The 27,790-nt window shown below is 27.4% G+C and overlaps 1 protein-coding gene across 1 annotated transcript; it reads left to right on the top strand.

Annotated features, from left to right (window-relative positions):
- The first annotated feature begins 516 nt into the window (after positions 1 to 516).
- LOC111623876 (TBC1 domain family member 5-like) lies at positions 517 to 26,877 on the top strand. The gene is made up of 18 exons (XM_023366598.1): positions 517 to 666; positions 12,850 to 12,958; positions 14,851 to 14,956; positions 16,349 to 16,438; positions 16,563 to 16,637; positions 16,719 to 16,786; positions 19,593 to 19,695; positions 19,783 to 19,877; positions 19,947 to 19,997; positions 22,982 to 23,051; positions 23,126 to 23,295; positions 23,836 to 23,978; positions 24,053 to 24,159; positions 25,186 to 25,280; positions 25,368 to 25,537; positions 25,614 to 25,897; positions 25,990 to 26,160; positions 26,243 to 26,877. Coding segments are annotated over exons 1-18 (2,235 nt in total). The 5' UTR covers positions 517 to 665; the 3' UTR covers positions 26,570 to 26,877.
- Positions 26,878 to 27,790: the final 913 nt, after the last annotated feature.

Here is a 27,790-nt window from a genome sequence, read left to right as displayed (position 1 = left end):
ATTATAAATTTTGATATAATGGATTTTTTTCTGTATGTTTATTAAAATGTTAACGATAGATTTTCGAAATTACATATAATTTATTTTTTTGCAAAAACAAAATTGTAATTTGGCAAATTATGGAGATTTTCAGAGCATTCATAAACTAAACTGGGAGGATCATCGAACAGGCTAAGACTTTTTTGAACGTCGACTCGACCTCAACGCCATCTCTCTACTAAAAAAAAAAAATATCGTTTCACGTTAATCAACGTTATTGATTTTGGTATTATTCTCCACCTCTTTATTAATATTTTGCATGACTCACGAAATTTTTTAAAATTAAAAACAAAAATTTCAGTTTTAAATTCAATAACGTATATTTTATTACTTTAACATTTAAATATATATATATACATAATTTTTTAATTGTGGAAAGCATTATAGTAAAATAATAATTACGTGTAACGATATTATTTAGGTAGAAAAAAAAAAGGAATTCGAATCGATTGAAAAATTCTTAAAATAACAAAAGTCGTCGTCCATTTTTGAGAATTTTAATTTCGACCGGCAGGGGTCGTTGATCAGTGACTTGTTTATATGAGTAGTGTGAATGGGGGTACGAGTTCATTATTCTTAAAATAATGTTTTTTTAAAGAGCAATCGGCGACGTTACCATAGGAAAAAGTAAGTAATAGTTGTAAAATAAGACATATTTTTGTTACATTTGCTGCTTTAGAGCTATCAATGAAGCTATTTTGTATAGAAAATGGCAATTAATTAGCTAAGATACTAAATGTTGGGTAGAGGTTACTTTTAATTAAATGGCTCATATATACATATATGAGTAAATGACCTAAAGGTAACACCTACCCAAATGTGTGTAAACTGAATGGAAATTATTAATTTTAATGGGAATAGATTAATAAAATCCATGTTTATTTTTAATATTGGGATGTTTTCATTGAAATGTTTATCTTTGATCTCTAAATAAATAATATATTTACCTTAAATTCCAATTGTTTATCCTTATTTATATATTTGAATATGAATATCAGATTTAATATTGTTATTACATCCTTTGGAATTTTATACTTCACGAATTTTACCATATTTGTATTATAAAGTGGTTTCGAAGATAAATTTAAGTGTAAGTTTCAATAATTCTTAAATTTCCTTTTTGTTTGTCTGACGGTTAGGAGAAAACTTAATGTTTGTTGATACGGAAAGACGTATGCTACATATGGTTGGATTGAGATCTTCTGGGCTCTTTCCATGTGTTTTTATGATGGAAACTGGTGGTTGTTGACCTATCTGATGCCATGGAACACAATTTGTATACTTTTTATTATATTGAGCATTAGGGTGCAGCTATGCGACGAGAAGAGGTGATGACATTTCATGCTCTCTATTTCTCACCCTTGTTATTATGACCACACAGAGGAGACTGAGAAACAGAGAGCGTAAAATATCATTGCCTCTTCTTGCCACACCCTTAGAATTGATATATTCAAAAATTTTTAAGTGATTTTGTATTTACTGTATCAGGAAACAATGAAGTTATAAACTAATTAATGTATTGAATAAAATAGCAATGTGGAATTGTCTATGAATGTGGTAATACGTTATTGTATATTGGATTAAATATGCAGTAAAACCTTAGTCCCCATCCCCGTAGAACACTTGAAGCAAGTTTGCGGAACACTGGTTAAAAACCACTGTCGTAAATTGTAGTTATAGAATTCTTTATTATTATTTATTAAGTTATGATATATTTAATTGCCTGTTTTTCTTCTTCAATTTTGGGACTGTTAAGAATTACAGCGTTTAGGTGTGGGTCTAGTGATAATCTGGCTCTATGTATAGCTAATATAATATTTAATGGGTTTGGGTTCTTTATTTGTATGGAGAAAATAAATATGAGAATTATTTGAATTAATGCTTATTATATTTATAACAATTTGCTTGTAAGAAGGAATGTTTGGATGCTTTAAATTTGATTTGTATGTTATTGTAATTAGAATTTGGATTTTGAGTGGATACATATTGATATTTGATCATAATCCTGCTAAAATTATGATTAAAAAAGTGTAGGAAAGTAGAGCAGTTTTCAATTCTTCTCCTGTGATTGTGATTTATGACTTCAGCAGGTTGGCAGTTGTGTCTGGTAGAATTAAAATTGTATCATCCACATTGAATCAAAGCCAATAAAGTGACTCACTTGAATAGACTCAACATATGTAGATGTTAACATTATTTAAAAAAATTAATTAATATGTTTGCATGGCTATTAGTAAATACTGTTTAATAATATAATGAATAAAGCAAACAAATGTATACATGTTTTCTTTCAGTGAGATGTTATCTAGTTTTTGTGATAATAATCTTAGCAAAGTTGGAATTTAGCACACTCTCTAAAGATTTGGAATTGTTTTTAAACTTGAATTCCGAGCACTGATACAAAATAAAGATAATCAATAGTTTTAGTGTTTTTAAGGTACTTATTTTTCAATGGTTTACTAACAATACATCCATCATTAATGATTATTAACAATATTTAAAACTAATCTATGTAATTCTATATATGAAAATGCAGTTCTGAATGAAGTGGGTGGGACTTTATCAAAGCTGTAAACCATGCCCATAGGAGTAGAAAAGTAACCAATAGTCTATCCATGACTATTCATGAGATATAGCCCCCTTAAATCAGCATATCTGAAATTTGGAAGGTCCTCAAAAATGGGGTAAAATTTTAAAGTGAAAACATTTGGAACTTTTCTGAAAATAATGCTAAAAATCAATTGTTTTCCACATTACTAGAGATGGCTAAAAGATCATAAAACGTGAGAAATGCCCATTGCACCGACTACTACCGTGGCACAATCGGGTTGTTCTGTGTGCTCTGTTAATCTTATCGTATGTTTAACAAGCTGATTTCAGGAGCTATATCTTTTGAAGGGTCACTTATCGATCATTGGTTCCTTTTGACATTTTTTTTACTCCTAAGAGCATGGTCTGCAGCCATGATAAGGTCTTACTCACTTCATTCAGAGCTGCATCTGTACTATATAAACAATAATTGAATTTAAAATAGCCTAAAATTGTTTTAGATAATTTATAGATAGACCTAATTAGTTCTTTAAAATAAAATACATGAAATAAAATTTTATTTAAACTACGACAATGGAAAGCTGGAATGTATTTAAATATTTAAGAATCGGACAGTTTTCCAGCAAAGAATTAACTATCTGATGGATGTTTTCGACTTAGTTTACAAGTCTGCCTCAGGTTCATATAGAATGTCCTATCTTGGTGTTTCGTATCTTATCTAAACCTGGTTGGTGTTCTGTAATTTAAGTTCCAAAAGTGTTATAGAATGAAGTTGTGTTCCACTTTTAAAGTGATAGAAAGTTCTATATGGACCTGAGGCAGATTTTGTTAAAATTGCATTGAAAATGTTTGTCAGATAAACAATCCTTCACTGGAAAGTTCTCTGGTTGTTACAGTCAAGTAATTTTTTTATTTACTATACATTATGATAAAAATAAATGCAAAAAATTGTAATGATTAATATTGTTTTTTTTTAAGTCATCCTTTGCTATCATAGCTAATGATAAAATATCAAATGATGATTAAGTAATAAACAATTTTGATATGCTCTATTTATATAAATTTATCATTTGAAGATATATTTGCTTCACTGTTCGAAGACGTATTTTGTAACATTTACATAAATTTAATTTAAAAAATATATTATTAACTGTAATGAGTTAAGTAAATTATTAAGCATAAATTATCAAATCGTTTTATTTTAAACATAGGGTATTGTCAAATAAAAATATAAATGAATAATTTATTTACAAACTTGAAAGTTTCTGGCTGCATATCTTTAAATAAATTTTGTCAAATTTATATAAAACATGAAGAAAATAATATGACAATTTGAGCTAGAAAGTTTATTATATGTTCTTAATTCTATACAATGTCCAATGTGTAAAATAAAAATAGTATATTATACTGGGAATGGCCAAACCTTGTCATGATATGAGCCATACTTTATAACTGGCAGAACTTTACTATTAAATTTTCAACTTTCTAAATGTATGGTAACTTTAGATTTCGGTTGCCTTGCAAGGTCAAGTTGTGAGTCATACTTACACTGTATGTCTACCACACTACATAACAATCAGAAAACTTACATATGTATATGTGATATGTACAAAGTTTATATAAATATTGTATAAGGAAACTGCACTAAGAGTTTAAAAGAGCCATGTATGGCTCATGAGCTACAGTTTGGCACAAAGTATTATACGTTTAACTATTAGAAGCAATTTTTTTTTTTTTTTTTAATTTTTAATACAAATATACATATTAATTGTAAATTTTAAAGATTCAAATTCATGCAGACATTTGATAAAAATTATTAAAATATATTTTCACTGTGTTCTAAATTTACTATATTATTATATAACATTATGTATAAATGCTATCTATATAATATAATTATAGTAATTACATATATACGTGATGATCGTAAACATGATTTATACTTAGAGTAAATATAAAGCGAACTTTAAACAAACAAATACAGTTTAAAGATAAATTAATATTTGTAAATATACAATTATCTATGAAAGTAAGTAATATTGAAAGAAAATATAAGATAATGGATATTTTTCTAGAACTTTACAACTTAGTTTACTCTTAATAAGTTCCTTTTACATGATTTATAAATATATTATTACGGTATAGGCTATATAATATTCTATAATCGTGTAAGTACATTATGCATACAGAGTTATTTTAATTTTTATTTTAAAGACGATACTTCCGTTTTTTAAATTAACGATGAAATGAATTTATTACGGAATTATTATTATGGTAAAATTGTATATATTTACAATTTTAATGTAAAAGTAATTTCAAGGTAATAATACAAGTGTAAAAATATGAATTGCTATTTTTCAGATATTCTAAATTTAACTTTTAATACAATTTAATATAGAATTTTGCTTATTATATGGTTGTTGTTTTCTTTTATTTAAGGGTTATTAGGGTGGTTCTTTCTTGTTCACTGGACATTACTGGTATTAATTTAAATGAAGTAAATAAAAATTTTAACAGTTGATTATTCATGTAATTTTAACTTAGTTTCGTATTAATTTGAAATAAAATTGTAATTAATTTTTTAAGAATTGGTAAAAGAATTTTTTTGATAGTGTCAGAATAATTTGTACAATGAGTAAAAGACCTTTTGGTTAAGGTCCTTAAAGGCTGCAGTCTTATGTATGTAAGGGTTGTGGGAGCTTGCAGGTATAAACAAGGGTGTGTATGTTGGTAACAAACGTTTGTTATAAACCAACATACACGCCCTTGTAATATTGACATTTTGTTGTTTCAGGGTTGAGAATAATCCTCTATCTGATTAATCTATTGAATGCAGGATTGTTCAGAATTTTGACTGATAGATTCAATTTATTTTTAGGTTCTCTACCCAAATACGTTGCATTTTTTGTTTTAAAATCGAATTTAGAATATAAATTGAAGTAAGAAAATGTAGAAAAAAAAATCAGATTTTCAATTTTTTATTGAAAAATTAATATATTATTATATAGATCTATAAGCTATGCATTATTTATATACTAAAGTGATGTATATGTAAATATAAACTGGATATAAATGGATATTTTTAAACTATTGTGGGATTGTAGCTGAAAAGTGTAGTGATATTTGGCTTGTAGAAATAGTTGATTTTGAAATTATTACCAACCAAAGTGAAACAGTTTTGGTTTAAAGGAATTCAAAAATAAATAAATTATAAATTGTTTATAATTTTATGTACAGGGTGTTCTGCCAGGTAATGGCAATATTTTTACATTGTAAGAGGATCCTAAAAGTCTTATAAATATAGTGTTCAAACGTATTGCTTCAGTACTAGAAGAGGCAAAAGTTCAAATTAGCTACCCTCAAAATGTTACAGGTTCATGCCTCATTCCAGAATATTTTAAATTAATCACTTTGCATTAAATTTAATAATTAGAAATAAGATGATTGCTTAATTGCCTACCTTCATTTTAAGTTACCTAATATCTTTATAATTAATTAGCATGTTATAGCCCGAATATTCAATAAAATCTGGTGGTATTATTTCATTATTAAGTTTTATACAATCAAATGTGTTGCATATGGAAATATTAAGTAAAATGGAACCTGATATTCATCCTTGTGAGATACTTTTACTTTACTAATACTTTTATATTCAAAACATTCTTGTGAGATATTTTGAATATAATAGTAGATGACTGGCACAACTCTATTGTTAAAGGAAAAGTATGATGTACAGGGGCAAGCCACTACTAATTTGAGGTGGAGAGTATATATTTTAAATTAAATAAATTAAAAATATGATTAAAAATTGCAGCCTGGCATTGTGACCGTGTCACTCACCATAAGTATTTGCTCGTTCGATGTGTAAAATATTAAATTAATTTACGTTTAAAATTATTTTAAGTCTATTGGAAGATTATTTACAGACAGGACCTTACCCTTTTCTGAAAGATTAGAGGTAACAAAATTGTAGGTTTNTTTAATTAACATATTTATAATTTTTACATTTTTTTTTCTTTTTCAGGGAAGAAATTAAAGTTTTATTGGATCCATCTTATACAGAACATGATGCATTGTAAGTTAGCTATATACAAATGATAAAAGTTTAAAAAATATTTGATGGGGTCAGAAATTATGTTAATTTAAAAATATATAAAATACAAGAAAAATTCTCAGCATCTTCTGACTTCAGAGGTGAATAAACATTCAATAGGCTGAGAGCTTTTTCTGGTACTTTATATATTTTTAAATTAACTATATACAGTTATTCTGTACTCCTGAATAAATAATGATTAATCATCAGTTTTGTTTTTGTGTTTCTATATTTTCATTTTTTGTAGGTGTATCATACATGCTATACACACACAGGCATACATCTATCTCATTATATACATGTATGTATATGAAATATATTATACACTTCTCATCAAAAGATTGCAGAACTAAGAGAAAATTGTCTAAAATTATATAGATTTTTTTTTTTTTGTATTTATATATACATAAATGGTTAAAATTAGGTTAAATTTGATTATTATTATTCTCCTGTAGGTGAGGTTGATAGTGCTTTGCATCAAATGGTCTTATTCACATAGTTGTTTTCTGCAGTAAAATTTTTAGACAATAATATTTAAAAAATGTGAGAATTAGAACATGAAAACATTTTATGCATTTAGGAAAGTTTAGTAAAAATTAAATCATTGTTATATACTGTGCAGACTGATTCTTTTCAACAGAGCATTTGTGAGCTTGTTGACTGTAGGGGCGATCATAAATTTCGTGTCAGGATTAATGAGAATGTTATGGGTATGTGGTTGGTGGTGGTGGAGGCACAAATATGAGGTACCTTTACAAAAGAAACTCGTTTATTGGAGCTTAAAGATTGCTTACATAAGAGACATGATATATTCGTTCCTTAGCTGGTACTAATTATCCCAAAAAGTTTTTTTTAATCTGTGTTCATCTTCCTGTGGAGACACGGTTTGTTGGCAGCCCCAGGGCAATGACGAGATGGTGTTTGTTGGCTGGAGATTCCTGGCAAAACTCCATAGGATGAAGGAGTAAAATGTTGGAGAGCTAGAGTAATAATGATTTCTCTCTTGTTGTAGGGCAACACAGGTTAGTCTGATGACACAATTGTAAGNTATTTATATTGAAAAAGTTTTAATTTTATAATATAAAAGATCTAATGTTTTATCAAATGTAATATACACTAAGGCATTTTATATATTTGTTCATTGAGGATTGCTATCATCTTTCATGATGCGTTACTTTGTAACAGCATTTGTTTCTATAGTAACGAGTCTTATATAAAAGTTTACACCGTTGTAAATTTAAGAATATGGTCATTAGATGGTAATAAAGTTTATAAACCTATTTATGTAGAATTCTAACTGAAACTGTAATTTTGTTGCGAAATTAGCAGATTGTTGTGTTATACGAAAGTATTTTATATGTTAATTGCACCATTACTTGTGACTGTTTTGACATTTTCTTCAACGACGTTCATTTGCTTCCTTCTATTTGTAGTTAAATGAAGGTTTCTCTTCTCGTAGGCGTTTCCCATTACTCTAAATTATGATGTTGATGAGCGTCATTTTAAATGCAGTTGCCATAACGACAGATGTTCAGTTATTTTTAATTGAAGTATAATAGCTATGAAGAATTTCAAAGATAATTACTGATTAGGTATATTCTCTGCAAGTTGCGTAAAGCTTAATTAACACGAAACTAAATTTATGGAGAAGATAAATATTAAGAATTTGTGATTGCTGTTAATGCTCATGTAATGATTGATAACATAAAAATGATTTAATTTGATAAATAATTCGAATAATAATGGAAAATTATAAAGATATAATAAGCAAAATTAATTATAATAAGTACTGTATTAAGAGATTGATTGAGAAATCAATAGAAACGATTAACCTTTAAATTTTTTCTTGTAATTTAATTATTTTTAAGGACAAAGTAGTAAATGTGCATTTTTATTGGCAAAACATTTAAAATACTTTAAACTGTATCTGGAATTGAACTGAACTGACATAATTATTCATTAATATAAAAAAATGTTTACTTGGAGATGATTTTAATATGAAATTAGAGAAACAATTAACGAACAGGTGCAGTTAAAGAACTTATTAAATGTTTATTTTGATATATGCTAATAAATAAATAAGAGTATATAAAATGAAGAAATCTTGTAGCTAAAACAACAAACGTATCAGTGAGCCTGTTACAGGTGTGCTTCTTTATCCTGGTGTAGTATCACTTTTGTTTAAATCTTGTAGCTTGTAATATCATACGAATTCTCTGTATGAAAAGGTTATCTGTAAGATAAAAAGCTTAAAATTTGATCTTAATTTATTCTATAAATTAAGATAAACATTTACAGATGTATTGTTTATTGTCATGTTTCATCATCATCATCATCATCATCATCATCCTGTTTATGTATTAATTAGGCAAAGTAAAAAAAAAAATAGTTCAACATAAATTTAGTTCCTGGTTTTTTTTTGTCAATCAAATGAATATTGTAACAGGTTAATTATACATTTGATAATTACCACATTTAAGGTATTATATGTTGAGTTTTAAAATTGGATTTTCAAGAAGTATTGGATGGTGATTAGAAGTAAATTTAGTTTAAAGAGTAAAAATATAAATATAATAATGTGAAAGTATTGTAAAATTTTTATTACGTGTAGACTTTTCGAAAGTGACAAAAAATATCCTGAATTTAAGACACACCCAACATTAAATTCATGAAATGTGCAAAAAAAAATGAATCTTAAATTCAAATTAATATGGTATACATTGATGATAATGAGTGATAAAAAATTAATCATGTTAAACTAATGAATCCAACTTACTGATCTTAATTCATTGATAAATAAAATATATTTCAATATGTTTATTGACTTCATCTTGTAAATTGATCTATCTGTCATGTGATTAGCATATGATTTAATAAATCATTATTGATTTGAAGATTATATATCACATGAACTAACATCTTAAGTAATTTTAATAAGCAAATTGTGTTTTTTTTTAAAATATAGTAATATCAATACAATAGATTTTTGTTAGCATTGACTCTTTTGAGGACTGCCATTAACCAATAGTTTGACCTTAATGAGTGTTATGTAATATTGGATTCAAGGTTATATGTTGAATCATCGTACTCTTAGTCAGCAACTATGCTACTGCTATCTTAGCTTTTTAATATTTTAAAAACAAAATTACTTAAGAGAAAAGTATGTACAGTACATTCTGTAATATTCAAGTTGCCAGATAGAACTTTTTAAAACTCTCAAATCAATAAACAAATCTGAAAATATCCTAAAATTTTGAATACAGAATCAGCCAGATTTACTTATACTTTGTTGAAACTTTATGAAAGCAAAAATATGAATTCTGGAAAGTAAACGGGAAAGGTGTTGATGTTAATAGGACACTATGCGTGTATTTCATTCTAGAAAAAGGCTCATGTAACTGTTAACTTGGTTTCCTTACTCAGAGTTAAGTGTAAACTCAGTTTTCTGCCGAGGAGTAGAAAAGTTATGCTACTAACTGATAGTTGATGCTAACAAGAGTCCTTTGTGTAAAAATGATAAAAATTCCATTATTTTTGGATAGAATTAAGCTATTTAATTCTTTACAAAATTCAGATTCCAAAAAGAATTCGAATTTTGCAAAGAAACTAGGGGAATTAAAGATAATTGAAGAACTAGGGGAAGACGTCAAGATAATAAAGATACAACATAAATTATTCTCGCAGCTTAATGTTTTTGACAACTGATGAAGACTTATCAAATTAATTTATCAATCTCATTTTTAGTTGTTTTGATTATAAAAAAAAAAAAAAAGAATTGGACTGTTGTATGTGTGTTATATGTTTATATCTAATTAATAAAATCTTTCAAGTGACAGGTCAGAACGTATTTTTCAAAAATAGTTCATCTAATTCCACTCTCAAGATTAAGGAAAGATGGATGGATGGACAGACCTCAAAGTCCAGGAATCAACTTATCTCAAAGTAAATGCAAGCAGAAAGTAATAAGCAAAATGGCAGAAATGTGATTACATGCTCTCTCATCCAATCAATGCAACCAACTGGTGTTGAAATCAATGCTAAAGGGTCATGTGCAGATATCTGATGCTTCTAATGATTGCCATGCATTCACAAACTTGATGTTTGGGAATACCCTAGTCTCAGCTAAGTATTGATTGTATTGTTAAAGTGAATTAGATACTCAATGTCAAGTTGACAATGATAAATGTATCCTTCTGTGGATGAATGATTTTTAAACTGCATTCTGAAATACGCTCACTCTGATAATATGAATTTATATAAATTTATGCCAACTTCTAATTCTTTTCCTGAATTTTATATGATCTTTCAAAACTGAAATTGATAATTAAATGAAATTTCAACCTATAGAAATGTTTCTATTAACTTAATAGCCAGACTTGTAATTTTACATGCTTATTAAACATGCATTTAATTAATAGATTAAATTAAACCTCCTTCGGTATTTTTTTTAATATTAAATTTTATCAAAAGAAATTTAATTTACTATTATTGGTAAAATTATATTTAATATTTCTTGTATTGATAAAAATAAGTTGGGGAAAGAATCGACTCGAGAACAATGTTATGAGTGATGTTGCTTCACTTAAACCAGTCAGCACATTCTCTAATGATGTCGGCATTTTTTGCTTAATATGTCAGGTAGTATATGTGAATTTTATTTTATTTTCTTTCGCTAGATGGCAGAACAGCTTTTTTGTTAATTGTGCTAATTTTTTTATAGAATGCATTAACTGTAACGAATCATGCATTTAACAACTATTATAGTAAACTTCCTTGTATTCCAATACCAGAATGTGAAAGCTTCCATAACACTGTTTATAATGGTGGTGATGTGTCTAACAAATGAGGAAAAAATCGGAAGTAATTTGCCACAAATGAGGAAGAAATCGGAAGTAATTTGCCACAAATGAGGAAGAAATCAGAAGTAATTTGCCACAACTAAGTGATCATTGTTTCATGCTCATTGGTTACTACTCAAGTTGATTCCATCTGTAGACAGACTGTAAATAAGAATTAACTATAAAATCATCTTTTCCTTTATTACCAGAGCTTTATCTGTTTACATGAGATAGAGCAAGAATAAAAAAAGTAAATTTTGTTGAATGTAAACTAAGTCTTGCTAATAAAGGCAAAATTTTTTTTATAGTCTATTTAATTCTTCTAATTTTACAGATTTATATGTTTTTAATGTTATATTGTTTAGTTTTAAAAATAATGTGTAGGTGGAAAGTTTGATTTTATTATTAAACTTGGACAATAAACGGCAAGGAAACTTTTAAAGATAAAGTAAATCGTTTGTTGCAAATAGAATGTTCTTTGATCAGAATTATGTTTTTAAATATATTTATATTTGAATTTATGCATAAAAGAACAATAACTCTATTTGATCATTTACTTAGACTAAATATATATTTAATTAGGACTAAATAGTAAATTTTTGGTTGAAATATCAATACTTTGCAAAGAAAAATACAGGATCTTCAAAAAAATGTTACTATTTTAAATTATTATAATGTTAATTATTATTTGAGAAGTATGTGATTTACACCAATTGATAGAGTAACCATCAGAGTTTCATTTCCCATCTTCATTCAAACGTCTTGTCGTCTACTACCTGTGCCGAAAACAAAAATGGCAACTCTGCAGTAATGTGTTTTGTGTTCTGCAGTTTGCAAAGTTGGAATCACTTATCATTATGCAACATGAGTAATCTGCAGGAGCTGTAGAATTGTGGCTGCTGTGGAAGGAGTGACAATGGATATGCTGTACGGATTGTAGGAAGAATTTGAGTGTGCCTTGCAACACAAGGTGCACATATTGAGAAATTGTAACAGACAAATGTGAAGTTTTCCAATGTTTTAACTTACATTACAATGTTCGTAGATAATAATTAACATAATTTTAATAATTTAAAATGATAGCAGTTTTTTTGGAAGACCTTGTATTAACAATGATTATAATAAAGTGAAGTTTTTTAATGATATTCTGAATGTTCTCCTGAAAAGACTGATTTGTAGAAATGTACTGTAGTACATTCATCATTAAAATAAGTCAGAATAGAATTTATAGTAAAATTTTGTTTTATATTAACAAAGTAATAAAAAATTATAAAAACATAATTATAGATTAATTATTTTTAAATTCTAATTTATTAAAAACTTTTTCAGTGACTAATACATTGTTGGACGCTAATGATAAATTGATACTTCAGTGCGAGATAACAGACGATCATTTTTCAAATAATGGAAAAATTAACAATGATGAAAAATGCTACAGGTAAGTCTGTATAATGAATTATTAGTATTTAATTAATAAGTATAAACATTATTATAATTTAGTTTAGTAAAGTCAGAGTTATTTTTGGGCTTGTATATTATCTTTAGATGAATGAAGGAGGATCAATAAGTTGTCATTCTTCACTGGCAACACTTGATAATAGCATAAATTCCACATTTTAATAAAGAATAGATTTGAAGGTGCCACTGCAAAATGCCAAAATGCAAATATCACTAACTTGAAAGTAGCCACTGAATAGTCAATATTTTTTAAAATTAAAATTTAACTACAAATATAGAAATAGTCACTATTGATATGTAGTTAATACGTACAGGAAATCCTTTTTAGTTCGAAATTTAAGGAACGAAGTAATAGTGTCTTTGAATTATAAAGTTTCGAATTATCTGAGATTCACATACTTCTGTACAATATGCAAAATGCCACGTAACTGGTGTGATTTATTAAGCAAACAGAATATGGCTAAATATACAGAATGTTACTTTTGTTAATAATAATGTAAACTACAAATAAATAGCACATGTCCGGTAAGAACTTCACAGGTTGCTAGATAAATTTCATAAAAAGTAAAGCAGAATTCCTCTAAATGTAACCCATATTGTTTTTAAAGTAACCAAAAAAGTAGTAATTCTCCAAAATCTAGTAGCCTAGAGCCCTACAAATATTTACAATCTGTTCTTGTAGCTTGCTCTTGCAATCACGAAATCCAGCTGTATTTTATGAGATAAAGGAAAGAAGGGTAGTTTACGGGTAAGGTGACATCTGAAAATATGTTATTGTAAAAGCAAAACCATGTTGACCAGATTAGAATTGTTCTTGATCTTGAGTATGGAGGCATTTCAATCTAAATGAATGAATTAATGTAAGCAATGAATGAGTTAACGTAAGCATATCACAGTTTGGACGGGATTTTTATTTCAAGTTTTACAGTACCCGTATTTCGAACTAACCAAATTCCTAACATGTAAATTTTTATATTCCTGGCGGGACAAATAGAACATTTATGAACTAATTGCATTTTGAATTATCCAATTTCAAATTAACAAGGATTTCCTGTATATGAATTTGTCCGTATTTACAAAAACCTTTACAAAAAAAGACGAGCATCATTTATTTTATGCGAATTATAAGCTAGGGTCATCCTGGAGTAGGATGAAAATGTTTATTATTTAATTAAAGATTTGGCTTCTTGAAGTAAGCACTTTTAATACTGATAATAATATAGTGCCGGAGATACAAGGAGAATAGTTGACACTATAAAATATATCTGTTTTTACATAGTTTTTTTGAGTCATTAAATGTTGATCATAAAGAGATAATCCTTATAGGGCAAATATTGAATTGATATTAATGGTTTTTGTCTATAATATTTCTTTTGGAATATAAATTTTCATAATAACATAACTAAAGAAAATTTAAGTGCACAAAAACTTTTTAAAGTTGCAAAATGTAATGTTAATCAAAGACTGCTACCTTTTTAGATCATTTTTAATGACCTTCAAATTCAAAGTATTAAATAAAAATGTAGATACATAACCAAATGATTGCCTTAAATAATCAGGCTATAAATTTGCTATTTGATGATTAAATACTAAGTAATTTGTTACTAGTGTTATATTTATAGTTTGATTATTTAAGGCAATCGTTTGGTTATATATATAGGGCTTTGGGATGTTTGTTTGATATACTTAAATAAAAATGGAATATCACTGGTAAAATTTGGAAAAATTTAATAACTAAATTCAAAATAAATAAGAAGTTAGTTAGGAAATATTAGAAGTAAATATTGTATAACTATATATTAATTTATCATCTGTTAATTTCAGTTAATATATGATTGACATTAAAGTTTTGAAATTATTTATTTTTTTTAGTGAAGAATGGGATCAGTTACTGGAAGCAAACTGTATTGGAAAATTGCGGACAATGGGACTTAAAGGACAGCTTAGACAAAGCCATTTTCGTAGCATATGTTGGCGGGTAAATAGCTTTAATGTGAATATTTTAACAGTTAAATTTGAAAAATTTTGTTGTTTAATATTAAAAAAAGTATGTATATATTATTATAAAAATTATAATTAATTCTATTTATTAATATTCTTATTATGTATATATATGAATTTGTTGTCTTATGTGTCTTTTAGTATTTTAATTTATTAAAATGTTCAAATATAGATTTAAATCACATCACTTGATATTTGCAAACTCCTCAAAAACTGAAACTGTTTACAATAAATAACAAATGCTTTTATACCTCTTCAAAAACAGTTTTATAACCTGTTGAGGGCCACTAAATTGGCTTAAAATGTTATTTTTCTCTAATAAGAATTGTGTGCTGGAAGAAATACAAAAGATGTTTGTTTTTCATTACTTGATATTGTTTTTGTCAGTCAAAATATAGCCTAAGATAATCCATCAATTTATTGATTTGATTATAACAGATGCATTTGTTTTTTTAGGATAGTGTTTTTATATTGTTTGATAATTTGACATAATTTTATTCTCATTACAAAACAGGAATGACCTCAAACTGACATAAAAATTCCACTGTTTTGACAAAATGAATCTAATACTACATCTAATGTAAATACAATATAGATTAACTATAAAAACATATTCTAGGATTTGAAATTAGAATATTTTAAGATGAAACTTTTGTCCCTAAAATGGCTAAAAAAACACCCTGATTCTTGTACAGAAGATTGTAATCTTCTGTAGACTAATGAATTCTCAAAATAGCTTTCATAGACTATAGTTAAATACACTAAATACAGGGTTTCTCAAATTAAACTTGACATTTTTCAGCTGGCTACAGAAAAAGCTATTCATCAGAAAGTCATGAAAGTTTGGGAATGCATTAATGAGATGAAAATTTTTTATACAGCAAAAAGTTAGTTCAAAAATCATTAACATAGGGTGCTTTTCAAACTGAAATAGTGATATATTAACCTGCAGGATCCCCAGACTTGAATCATGCAATTTTTGGCCCACAGTCAAAAATTGCATGGATATAGTCAAAAACATGCATTCAAATTCTTTCAGGCATACTAATAAATTTGGAATGCTGTTCAGAGGTGATGGTATAACATATAATTATGCCAAATTATATATATTGTATATATTATTTGAACTATGATTATATGTCATAGCAAAAATGCATTATCGTATAACTTAGATGCCGAGAGATGTTATAAACAGGGCTATTATGTATATTTTATAGACATTTATAAAAATTTTAAGTTATGAATAATTTAGTCTTGTTAAACTCCAACAAAATTTATATTCAAAATAATATATAATTATAAAAATGAATCATTTAATTATATACTTATTTAATGAAATTTAATTTAAGTTTAACAAATTTTATTACAGATATTTTTAGAATGTCTCCCCGAGAAGCATTCCGAATGGATTAAATCAACAAATATTTTACGTCAGAAATATCAAGACATTCAAAATAAGGTATATTTTCACATCCGAACGAATATTGCAACATTAGCGTGCAGAAAATATTTATGCATTTATATATTTATATACTTTACAGTTTTATTAAGAAAAATAATTCATTTTATATTAATTCATTTAGTTATATAACAATCCAAGATCAGAGAAAGATAGCCTTGATTTAGTAATTAATAATCCACTTTCACAAGAGGACAAAGTGAGTTTATATTGAATGGTTATTATAAAGCTGTAATGGATAAGTAATTAATGAAAATTTGATGACTGATATATTTTGTAGAGTCCCTGGAATCAATATTTTCAAGACAGTGAACTTAAAATAACAATACAACAAGATGTAATTAGAACGTAAGTTATTTTCATTGAAGTTTTTTTATACATTAACAGAATTAACTCTTATAGATAAATTATTTATAACTTAAGGTAAATAATTTAGTTACCTTAATTTATAAATTCATTAGTTCTTTACATTAATACATCAATGTAAAGAACTAATATATACACTTAATACATTGGTATATTAATGCATATTTCATATTAATTTTTTTTACAAATGACAAAATTTAACACATACCAATATTTTTACAAATCACAAACAAAAAATTCCAAAGTATAAAGTATGTATGTGTCATATTAATTAATTTGAGTATGAATTCAAATGTTTCAATTTATTTACAAGAAATTTATTGAAGTTTTGTAATACGCACTGTTAAATATTGCACCATAAGAACTAAAATTTGACATTTTGAAGATGGAATCAATATAGGAAATATTTTTTAAACATGAAATTTACTTGTGTATATACTTAATATAAGTGTTATTTTTTTTTCTATTTTCAGACATCTGAAGTGTCTGTGATATTTTTATTTATATAAAGTGTACCATATTTTAATTACTAGTTAAAATTAATGAGTATCAAATTTTAGATGAAGGAATAAAGGAATCAGTTCATGTTTAAATATCAGGTAGAATCAATTAAAGACCTTGAACTTGTTCTTTTCAGAGTTTTATAAATTCTAAATTTAACCTGAACAGACTGCATTTGTCAAGTAATTTCTTGGTAATTAGTGTTAAGTGGTTAATTACTTAAAGAATAATTTTAAAATTTGTAATATTGAATTGGAAGTTTTCAAATATAACAAATGCCATGATATCAAATACCAGTATTATTAATTTTTCAAGAAGAAATTATCTAAACATGCTAATTGTGAGATTCTAGCCGGGGGTACCTTTCTACTAGGATTGTTAGTACCACTTAATCAGCGGCTAGTTGGTGAAACTAGATCTCGGTCGTCTACAAGAATGGCTTTCCTAATTTGAGGAAATCGAGGGCGGAGGGACTTACAGTTAGAATAAATTTTAATCGGAATTTGGTGATGGCGAATTCACCTTCTTCCTCGTCAGGTTTCCGACACCAGTTAATCATATTTAGATATGCGGATTAACACGCGTTTGGAGATAATACGGATTTGATTCAGATAACAAATAAGAGACATTTCTTTAACAAATAATAAAAGATTTAATAAAATAAAAGTAAATAAAATTACACAAATGGAATTATTCAAAAATAAAATTAAGTGAATGAGAGACAATGGATTAATTAAATATATACTTCGAGAGAGAGAGCTCACAATTCATTTATAATCACACTACCTCAAAGTTTACTTTGTCTTTATGTTTATCTGTATTCGATGATCCTACTTTGTTGCATGGAGAGGTCTTGATTTGGCACAATAATAAAAGTTTCTTCTTTTCTCCTAAATTAACTCATTATTATACTCGATTGGATATGACTAAGGACTTTGTGGAGCAAATATGGACTACGTCGGTCTTCTCTGAGATCCTTTTCATACTCCTAACTAAGGGCGTTGGCCTTAGGGAGCAAATATGGGATACCTCCTTTCCCTTTGAGATCTTTCGACGTACTCCTCGAATCATGCAGATCTTTGACTATATCTCATGATTTATGACCAATCAGCTTATTTGTCTTCACTCACATGAACGGATGAAAAGGGGAATTATTGAGGGGTCGACAATTCCCAGTGTGGTGAGATTTGTGATAGATAAGTGGAAAACAAAAGGATATGTCTACTTCCGTTAAAGGAAGTGGCTCTTTTATCAGTTTTCCCACGTTAGAAAAACGATATTTTCACACCAAAATGAAATAATATTTTACTTTATAATTTTAACGTTATATTTAAATTGTTAATTAGACCCAGGGACTATTCAGATCTCACACTAATATTATAAATTGAATTACATACAATTAATTAATTAATTAGTTAAATGTTAAACTCAGAAAATTTCTTAGGTAAAATCTATAAAAAAAGTTATATAAGGAATAAAGAATTATAATAAGTTTTAAATTAATTAATAATTTTGATTTGTAATGCATTAAGTAAACTAATGTATTTGAATAATTATTTAGAATAGTAAAAATTAAATTTTTTGCAATTAAATATTTCTCAATATTGTATTTATTTAATGCAAACTTTTCACATTTTGTGTTGTTTTCATTGAAAAGATTTTTCCATAAATTAAATGTGATTCAGTTTTACTTAGATCTCATTAAATCTTATAATATTTTATCTATTTTTTTAAAATTTTAATATTAATTGGATTACAATTACATGAATAAGTGAATAAAAGTGAATTACAGTACATGTAGATGATAAGTATTTAAGAAAATGATAAACATACTTAAAAAATTTGTATGCAAATAAATTTTCAGAACTTAGTTGAAATAACTTAAATCAAAGAAAAGTGAACGAAATCTGTATCACCATATTGATTATTGATACAAACATGATATTGATTATTGATACAAACATGATTCAAGCATTCTTTTAAGCATATGATTTACGAAGTAATAAATGCAGTAAATACTGGATAATAATCAAAACATTTACATAACAAAAAATCCATATGATTTATGAGATAACATAAAAGGCACATGAAATGAATATCTGTATGACTTATTCTTTTTCAAATAATAATCTATTAATTAATTTGTGGTGAATGATTGAATGCTTGGCATTATTAATAACCAGACTGATAATCTTATTTTATTCAAACTATATATTTATTAAATTAAAATGTCTTGTGTTTTCCATTTTTTAGGTATTTTCTAAAATGTTTTTAACTTATTTAATAGATTTCCTGAAATTGATTTTTTTCACACATCTAAAGTTCAACAAATGATGGTGAATATTTTATTCTGTTTTGCTAGAGAATATCCACATATTTCTTACAGACAGGTAAGTAAATGAAAATTTTCATGATGTTAAAATTTGCTTTTGATTTAAAAAGTAATAATTTGAAATGTTTTTCTGAAATAATTTTAGGGAATGCATGAATTACTTGCACCAATAATATATGTCCTTCATTCGGATCAAGAGGCATTTTTTTCTGCTAGTAAGACTGCATCTATAAAATTAATGTAAGTTACTTTATTTAATTTAATTTAATTAACATATTTATAATTTTTACATTTTTTTTTCTTTTTCAGGGAAGAAATTAAAGTTTTATTGGATCCATCTTATACAGAACATGATGCATTGTAAGTTAGCTATATACAAATGATAAAAGTTTAAAAAATATTTGATGGGGTCAGAAATTATGTTAATTTAAAAATATATAAAATACAAGAAAAATTCTCAGCATCTTCTGACTTCAGAGGTGAATAAACATTCAATAGGCTGAGAGCTTTTTCTGGTACTTTATATATTTTTAAATTAACTATATACAGTTATTCTGTACTCCTGAATAAATAATGATTAATCATCAGTTTTGTTTTTGTGTTTCTATATTTTCATTTTTTGTAGGTGTATCATACATGCTATACACACACAGGCATACATCTATCTCATTATATACATGTATGTATATGAAATATATTATACACTTCTCATCAAAAGATTGCAGAACTAAGAGAAAATTGTCTAAAATTATATAGATTTTTTTTTTTTTGTATTTATATATACATAAATGGTTAAAATTAGGTTAAATTTGATTATTATTATTCTCCTGTAGGTGAGGTTGATAGTGCTTTGCATCAAATGGTCTTATTCACATAGTTGTTTTCTGCAGTAAAATTTTTAGACAATAATATTTAAAAAATGTGAGAATTAGAACATGAAAACATTTTATGCATTTAGGAAAGTTTAGTAAAAATTAAATCATTGTTATATACTGTGCAGACTGATTCTTTTCAACAGAGCATTTGTGAGCTTGTTGACTGTAGGGGCGATCATAAATTTCGTGTCAGGATTAATGAGAATGTTATGGGTATGTGGTTGGTGGTGGTGGAGGCACAAATATGAGGTACCTTTACAAAAGAAACTCGTTTATTGGAGCTTAAAGATTGCTTACATAAGAGACATGATATATTCGTTCCTTAGCTGGTACTAATTATCCCAAAAAGTTTTTTTTAATCTGTGTTCATCTTCCTGTGGAGACACGGTTTGTTGACAGCCCCAGGGCAATGACGAGATGGTGTTTGTTGGCTGGAGATTCCTGGCAAAACTCCGTAGGATGAAGGAGTAAAATGTTGGAGAGCTAGAGTAATAATGATTTCTCTCTTGTTGTAGGGCAACACAGGTTAGTCTGATGACACAATTGTAAGAAAACTGCATTTTGACAATTCTGCACTGAGCATGCTTTCTCTGTGTGTGTGTTTGCCCTTGAAGTCCGGGGATTATATCAATCTCTTGTCTGCGATTGCCCATTCCAATTGGTTGCTTTTCCTCGTCCTTGCTCTCCAAGTGATCGAACACTCATTACTATATGTAATGGGATCCCAACTTATATTGCAGGAGGTCAGAATCAAAGTTTAATTTGATCTCCCAATCAGAGATGGTTGATCTTAGAAATTACCTTCCTAACTTTGTTTATGACCTCATGTCGCATTTTCATACAAAAAGAATGTGTCTAGCTACAAATATTTTTTTATTTTGTTCTTTACAACAAATAATTTTAATGCAAACTTTTGTGACAGTTCTGACCTGACCTGTTATGAAAATCAGTTTTTAATTCCTTGCAGATGTAATTTTGCGAGTTTTTGAATCAGTTCTGCTTTCATATTCACCACTGATATTCCATCTTTGACAAGCTGTTGAAACAAAAGCATTTCAATCAATTAGAATAGTGATATTTTTGGCTATCACTCTTGCACATGTATATCAATGAGAACAACTACTGTAGAATGAATTAAAGATGGTACAAATAATGCCAATGGTAGACCAATATGAATTTAATCTCTGTTGAGTGGATGCTTGCATAAAGGAGATGTATACTTGAAGGGTCTTTTCTTTGACTGTCAGAAAGCTCCATGACTAGAAACAAAAGAATGAATAATACTCTATAGCATTTAGGGATAAATTCAAATTTATTTTAGTCAGCAATGATTGAATAACAAGAGTCCTGGTATCTTTCAAGAGAGAGCAAATCCTTTAGGTATTGTACAGTGGCATTCAAGAGCAATTCAGCATAGTTCTAATTATTATCCATAGTGTACTGAATACTGTAAAAATGTTAATTAGATTCTTATATCACATGCTCTCCCTTTCTTTTTGTTGCGTTATTTTCGCATGTTAATATTTTTGTATTTACAATTTAATTTAAGCCTTTAACAACATAACAACTTTATTGTTAATTACGAAAGGTCTCACGAGCTCTCATGGATGACAAGCACACCTCATGGCCCAATGCTACAAAGGTGCTCACTCATCAGAGATGTATCTGCCACCCTCCCATAGCCAAATTCTAGCCACAAATTATAGACACTTTTAACTGCATTCAGAACAATATTTCAGCAAGATAATGCTGGTCCACACATTGCTCTCGTAACTTTACAGTGTCTTTACGGTATAAAAATCCTTCTTATGGCCATCTTTTCTAATCTTAGTTAATGTGTCTTAATTTGTAATATGATATAATTATCTATATCTATATTCAAGGGCTTCAAAAATTGTATTTTCAATTCATTGAATTAAAATGTAGTAGTAGTAATGTTGATGACATGATTGATTAAATGCAATTGCATAATTATTCATTTTTTACCTCTCACTGGAATCTTTATAGAGTATAATATTTTAGATTTTAAAGTCACTTGACATTAATATATATCTGCAAGATACAAAAATTTTAAGCACTTGCAAACATAGAAAATTATGATATCAGCAACTGAAATAATCTTTATTTCTGTATAGTTAAGCTCATGTATCATGTTTTCTTATTTTGTAGATGATTCTAGTATTAACTAGTGAAGAAGAATCTTTCTCTTAGCATAATAATAATATATTAAATGAAACAAAAACAAAAAAATATCCTTATTAATGAATTATATAAAACATAAATGCAGTTCAATATTGAAACAATGTACAGAAGAGCTTTTACCAAACTCCAGATTATGTTTCAATGTCATTCTATTATGCTATTTTATTTTTCATTTCCAAACTTACAATTCCTATTACTACTTTCTCTCTTGATAATTATTTAAATATCCCATGTGAATATATCAAAATTTGTTTATTTTTATTTTAGTTTTATATTTTGTCAAGTAATGGATGTAGTAGAATCATGGTATTTGATCAATGAATATTCTAGTAATAAAGTAAGTGTTACTGATTTTGTTTTTTCTTGATATAAATCAGGCACATAATAAAATTGGTTTTGTGTATGTTTCAGTATACAGATCAGTTTGTTCTTGCACCCTTTTCTCGACCAAGAGAAACGGGTCCGACAAGTATCCTAGGTGTTAAATTAACCAAGATTAATGAACAGATATTGAGACGCCATGACCTGGAATTATTTTCACATTTAGAAACTCTGGAAATAACTCCTCAAATTTATGGCATGTAAGTTTATATTATTTTTTATTTGACTATTGAATTGTCATTAGGTTAACTTGTTTTCGATGATTTAATATATTAAAAAAAAAAAAAAATTATTTACATGCAATGTACGTAATTTTATCTGTAATACGATATATTTATATTTATGATGAAATATTTTACAAATTTCACTTAGTATAGTTTGCTTGTCTCTATTTAACAAAGACCCATATTAAAGAAGTGAGGAATGAGTTTATATTATTATTAAATTATTTTAATATAAATAAAGACGAGTGATGAAAATATAATAAATCTTAGGTGCATTATTGAAAATGAAATATTGAATTACATTATTTAAAAAGTGATTTTTGAAATTCATTTTGAATATACTTACGTCCATACTTACAAAATATTTAAATAATAAGCTCATTAACTTAACGTAGGTTAGATTTTTTTCTTTGGGACGTGTTGCTGTTTTCTCTTAGATTTCAACTTTGAACATGAATTTTTTAGAAATAATCGTTAAATAATAATGAACATAAAGAATAAACATGTTCTTTTTAGACGATGGCTTCGTCTGTTGTTTGGACGAGAATTTCCCATGCAGGATCTCCTACAAATCTGGGATTCCATATTTGCCGACAGTTTGTCGTTTGACTTAGTAGATTATGTTTTTACAACTATGTTAATGAGTATAAGAGAATTATGTAAGTAAATATGATAAATTTGAATAAAGTATTAAAGTATTACAATTAATACCAGATTATATTTTTATTTTCAGTGTTAACAGGAGATTACACTACCTGTTTGAAACATTTGATGAAGTATCCATCTATATCAGATGTCAATTATGTCATTGAATTAGCACTTCATCTGAGAGATCCTGTGGTAAATAAGAAAGATATATCTAGCAACATAATTAGTATAATTTGCAATTTTTGAAAGTTGAATGTATGAAATGCTGTATAGCTGTAGTGCAAGCTATAAGTTGTTTTAATGTAGAATGTGCCTTCTTGAAAACACGTGATTGATGTTAATATTTTTGATTTTTCTGTTTTTAATTTAATTTTTTACTATGTACAGTACATGTAATGGATTTCAGCATCATATCAGTTTTTTAAAATAGAAATTTTGACAAAGTTTACATGTAAATAAGCAGATTTATTTATATATTTAATTCAGGAGCAAAAAACTTTAATAAATGTTTTTGGTCAATTATATGGCCATCTTCAGCATATTGAACAGAATAGAATGGTGTGAAACATAATTAATTTCCTTGTTTTAGAAATATAAATCTATTAATTTTGAACTTATATAACTTTGATTGTTGTATATTTTAAAATATACTTAATTTTATGTTTAGTTACAGAAAGCTGAAAATACTGTTTGGATTTGATAATGAATAGATATGCATGTTTAAAATGGGAATATGCCTGTATATTAAACAATATTCCTGAATTAATTGAGTAAATCAGTTATATCAATGATACATTTTTAATCATAAACATGATAATGTTGTATAGAATTAAATCAAATTATTCAATATCAAAAATATAGAAATGTGTAGATTATAAAAGCATTTTTGTTTTAAATAGCAAAACTTCATCAGTTTTAGAAGGGTAAAATGCTTTTATAATAATTTTAATTTTATTTGTTGATTTAGTGAACGTCTCTTCAATCCGAAAAAAATCTTTCCGGTATTGGCTGTGAGGTAGTCCACCGGAAAGATTTTTTCGGATTGAAGAGACGTTCACTAAATCAACATGTAAAACAGCTAAACCATCGGAAAATTTTATTTTATTGTTTTCACATATTTAATATTTTCAATGCTGTGTTGTTATAAACAGTTTGAAGCTGGAGTTTTAATTTAGTAACTCTGTTATTTTCAACTTTTGATTGCTTTTATTTGATTAGAAATATTCTCGACCTGTTGGAAATTCATTAAAAGTTACAACTGCACTTTCTGGAAATCGCAACAGTTTACACAATACACTTCCAAAAAGTTACAGGTATTACTGTATTACTGTATTACAATTTAAATATCTATTGTTGTCTTTTCAGTTAGATTTGTCATAAAGGAAGTTTCTTTATTCTAGTTCCAAAAATTCCAACAAACATGGTGGAAGTTCCTTCTCTTCCATCATTCGTCGAAGTGGTGGAAGACCAAAAACCCTGGCACTACCAATAGGTACAGAGAAAGCCATTCAAGGAAAGTCTTCTAGTGAGCCTGCCACATTAGAATCAACTTCACCTAGTTCTGATAGCGGTAACATTAATTATTTTACATTTATAATTAGTGATTTTAATTTATCCGTTAATAGTATCTTTGATTAAATTTTCAGAAGTTTCGGGTGTTTCAACTGTCGACAAAAATAGAGAAAAATATCAAAAACATTTTAGACAGACCAGTGATAGCATAATGCATTCCTCACGTCATTCTGGAAGCAACACTTCCTACACTCTTCCTAGGAAATACAAAATAGGAAAGGAGCAACCTAATTTAAGTCAGAGTTTGACTCACTTGGATAAAGACAAAAATTATAATTCAGAAAATTCCACGAAAGAGATGGTGACATTATCGACTCAACATTCCAATCATTACGGCATGTATAGGCAAAGCAGTAAAGTAAGTTTTCAATGTTTTATTTTGACGACAAATAGAAATTCAAAAGGTTGACATATTAAATATTTATTACATATTGGTAAATTCTATTTTAGGAAAGAGACGAAATGAAGCAACTGAAAATGGAACTGTCTGAACTGAAATCCATGAGCCAGTATTGTTGTCATAGAATGACCCAACATTTAGATAGACTTCAGTTCTGTATGATCCATCAAGAGCTTCAACACGAAGATGAGATGTTGCTAGCTCTAGCAGGATTAAAACGGGTACGTTAGCTTCGTTTCTTACAAATTATTCTAAATAGTTAGTCGGCGGCAGTGATCAATGTGTAATAATTGCAAATTTCAGGTTAGAGATATCTTGAAGGGTACGGTGAATTTTACAGAAGAAGTAGGCGACGACGAATATCTGCACGACACAAATCCAGATAAACTAAAATCAAGTCAGATTGGAATGGTGAAGAAAAGTGATGTCGAAGGTTCTACTCTTCCTCAAGTAAATAAAGAAGGCAACAAGCAAAATGGAGAAAAAAAATGTGACGATCAAGACAGATCGGTGAACGGAGAAGATCGGCGGAACGAGAAAGAAGACCTGATCGCAACAACCAGAAGAGAATTTCAGAAACTCTTGAACTCTTCGAAATCATACATTAATGATAACACAAACAGGAAGTAGTAGTATAGATATTTATTATTATTAAGGAAATATTATTGTACAAAGGGCTAACAAGTTTTAAGGGCAACTTAGCAACAAGTTATTGTATAAAATGTGTAGAATTACACCTTGTAAACATTCCATTTATTTAATTTGTAAATTATTTTGAATTTTTGTATATATATATACATACATATAGGCAAATATATATACATTCAAATCTTACATAATTGAAAAAATTGATGATAGTGTAAATAATTTTTTTCCCTCACAAAAGACAGATCATAACTTTTTCAACAAAATGTTGCTATATTTAAATAGGAAAAAAAGGAGGATTATTAAAAATATTCTGTAATTGGTACACCCCTAAATAGTGAAAACATTAAAGTAATTTAAGTATTTGATGCTATCATATTTTAAAAATATTTTGACATTGAAGTCATCTCGAATTTTGTTTTGATTGAAAAATAAACTTTATAATAAAAGAAAATAATCAATAGTTTATTCAGTTGGCATTAATTAGGCATACATCAGCATTGACTTTCACATGAACACTGGAGTTATCACTGCCTCAACAGTAATGGTGCCTCTGAAAAGGGGTGTCACAAGTGTAAACAAGTTCGGCAAATGAACGTGTTTACAATAAATGAGTGGTACAATTAAAGTTGTATGTTCAATTTCCATTTGGTAATTTCCAGCTATTGGAATTGGTTAACTTCTAACTTTAATTCTTAGATTTAATTGTTCTTCTCTTTTTCCTTAAAATAGAGCAATTTGCTGATCTGAAAGTTTCATCTTAGATTTAATTTGTAAATGTTAACAACTTTTTCTCACCATCTTTTGGTTCTGGAATGACAATTGGCATTTATCTGATAGATGTAGAAATTCCATTTTTTTTAATACAATTGTATCTAAACGATTAAGTCTTTCTCTAGCAGAAAACCGAGCCCACTAGAAATTTTCATCCTTTAGAATATTGATAAATCTACATTTTTCACTGTCTACATCCATTTAATTTTTCAAATGGATACTTGCCTCTTGTGAACATTTTTAAGGATGTAAGATTGAAGAATCTGCTATGTCATTTTGGCTTAATTTTTTATTACAGTGAAAGGGATTATAAAAACAAATATTTAATCATTCGTATTTCAGACAATAAAAATGCTTATTGAAATACAACATGTACAGAGCATTTCAGAAGATCTTAAAATAACCCTCTTAGTGCCCACAGTGTGGAAACAG

The sequence above is a fragment of the Centruroides sculpturatus genome, unplaced genomic scaffold (genome assembly GCF_000671375.1).
Source record: "Centruroides sculpturatus isolate CEXI.00-Female unplaced genomic scaffold, Cexi_2.0 scaffold325, whole genome shotgun sequence".
Classification (NCBI taxonomy): domain Eukaryota; kingdom Metazoa; phylum Arthropoda; class Arachnida; order Scorpiones; family Buthidae; genus Centruroides; species Centruroides sculpturatus.
Note: the sequence above shows the minus strand (reverse complement) of the source record. Positions and strands in the feature narration are given on the sequence as shown.

What these genes read in the sequence shown, in the direction of transcription:
- LOC111623876 (XM_023366598.1), top strand. An exon ending in AATGAGTATAAGAGAATTAT is followed by an intron (nt 23,979 to 24,052) that starts GTAAGTAAATAT and finishes TTTTATTTTCAG; the next exon opens with TGTTAACAGGAGATTACACT. An exon ending in ACACTTCCAAAAAGTTACAG is followed by an intron (nt 25,281 to 25,367) that starts GTATTACTGTAT and finishes TCTTTATTCTAG; the next exon opens with TTCCAAAAATTCCAACAAAC.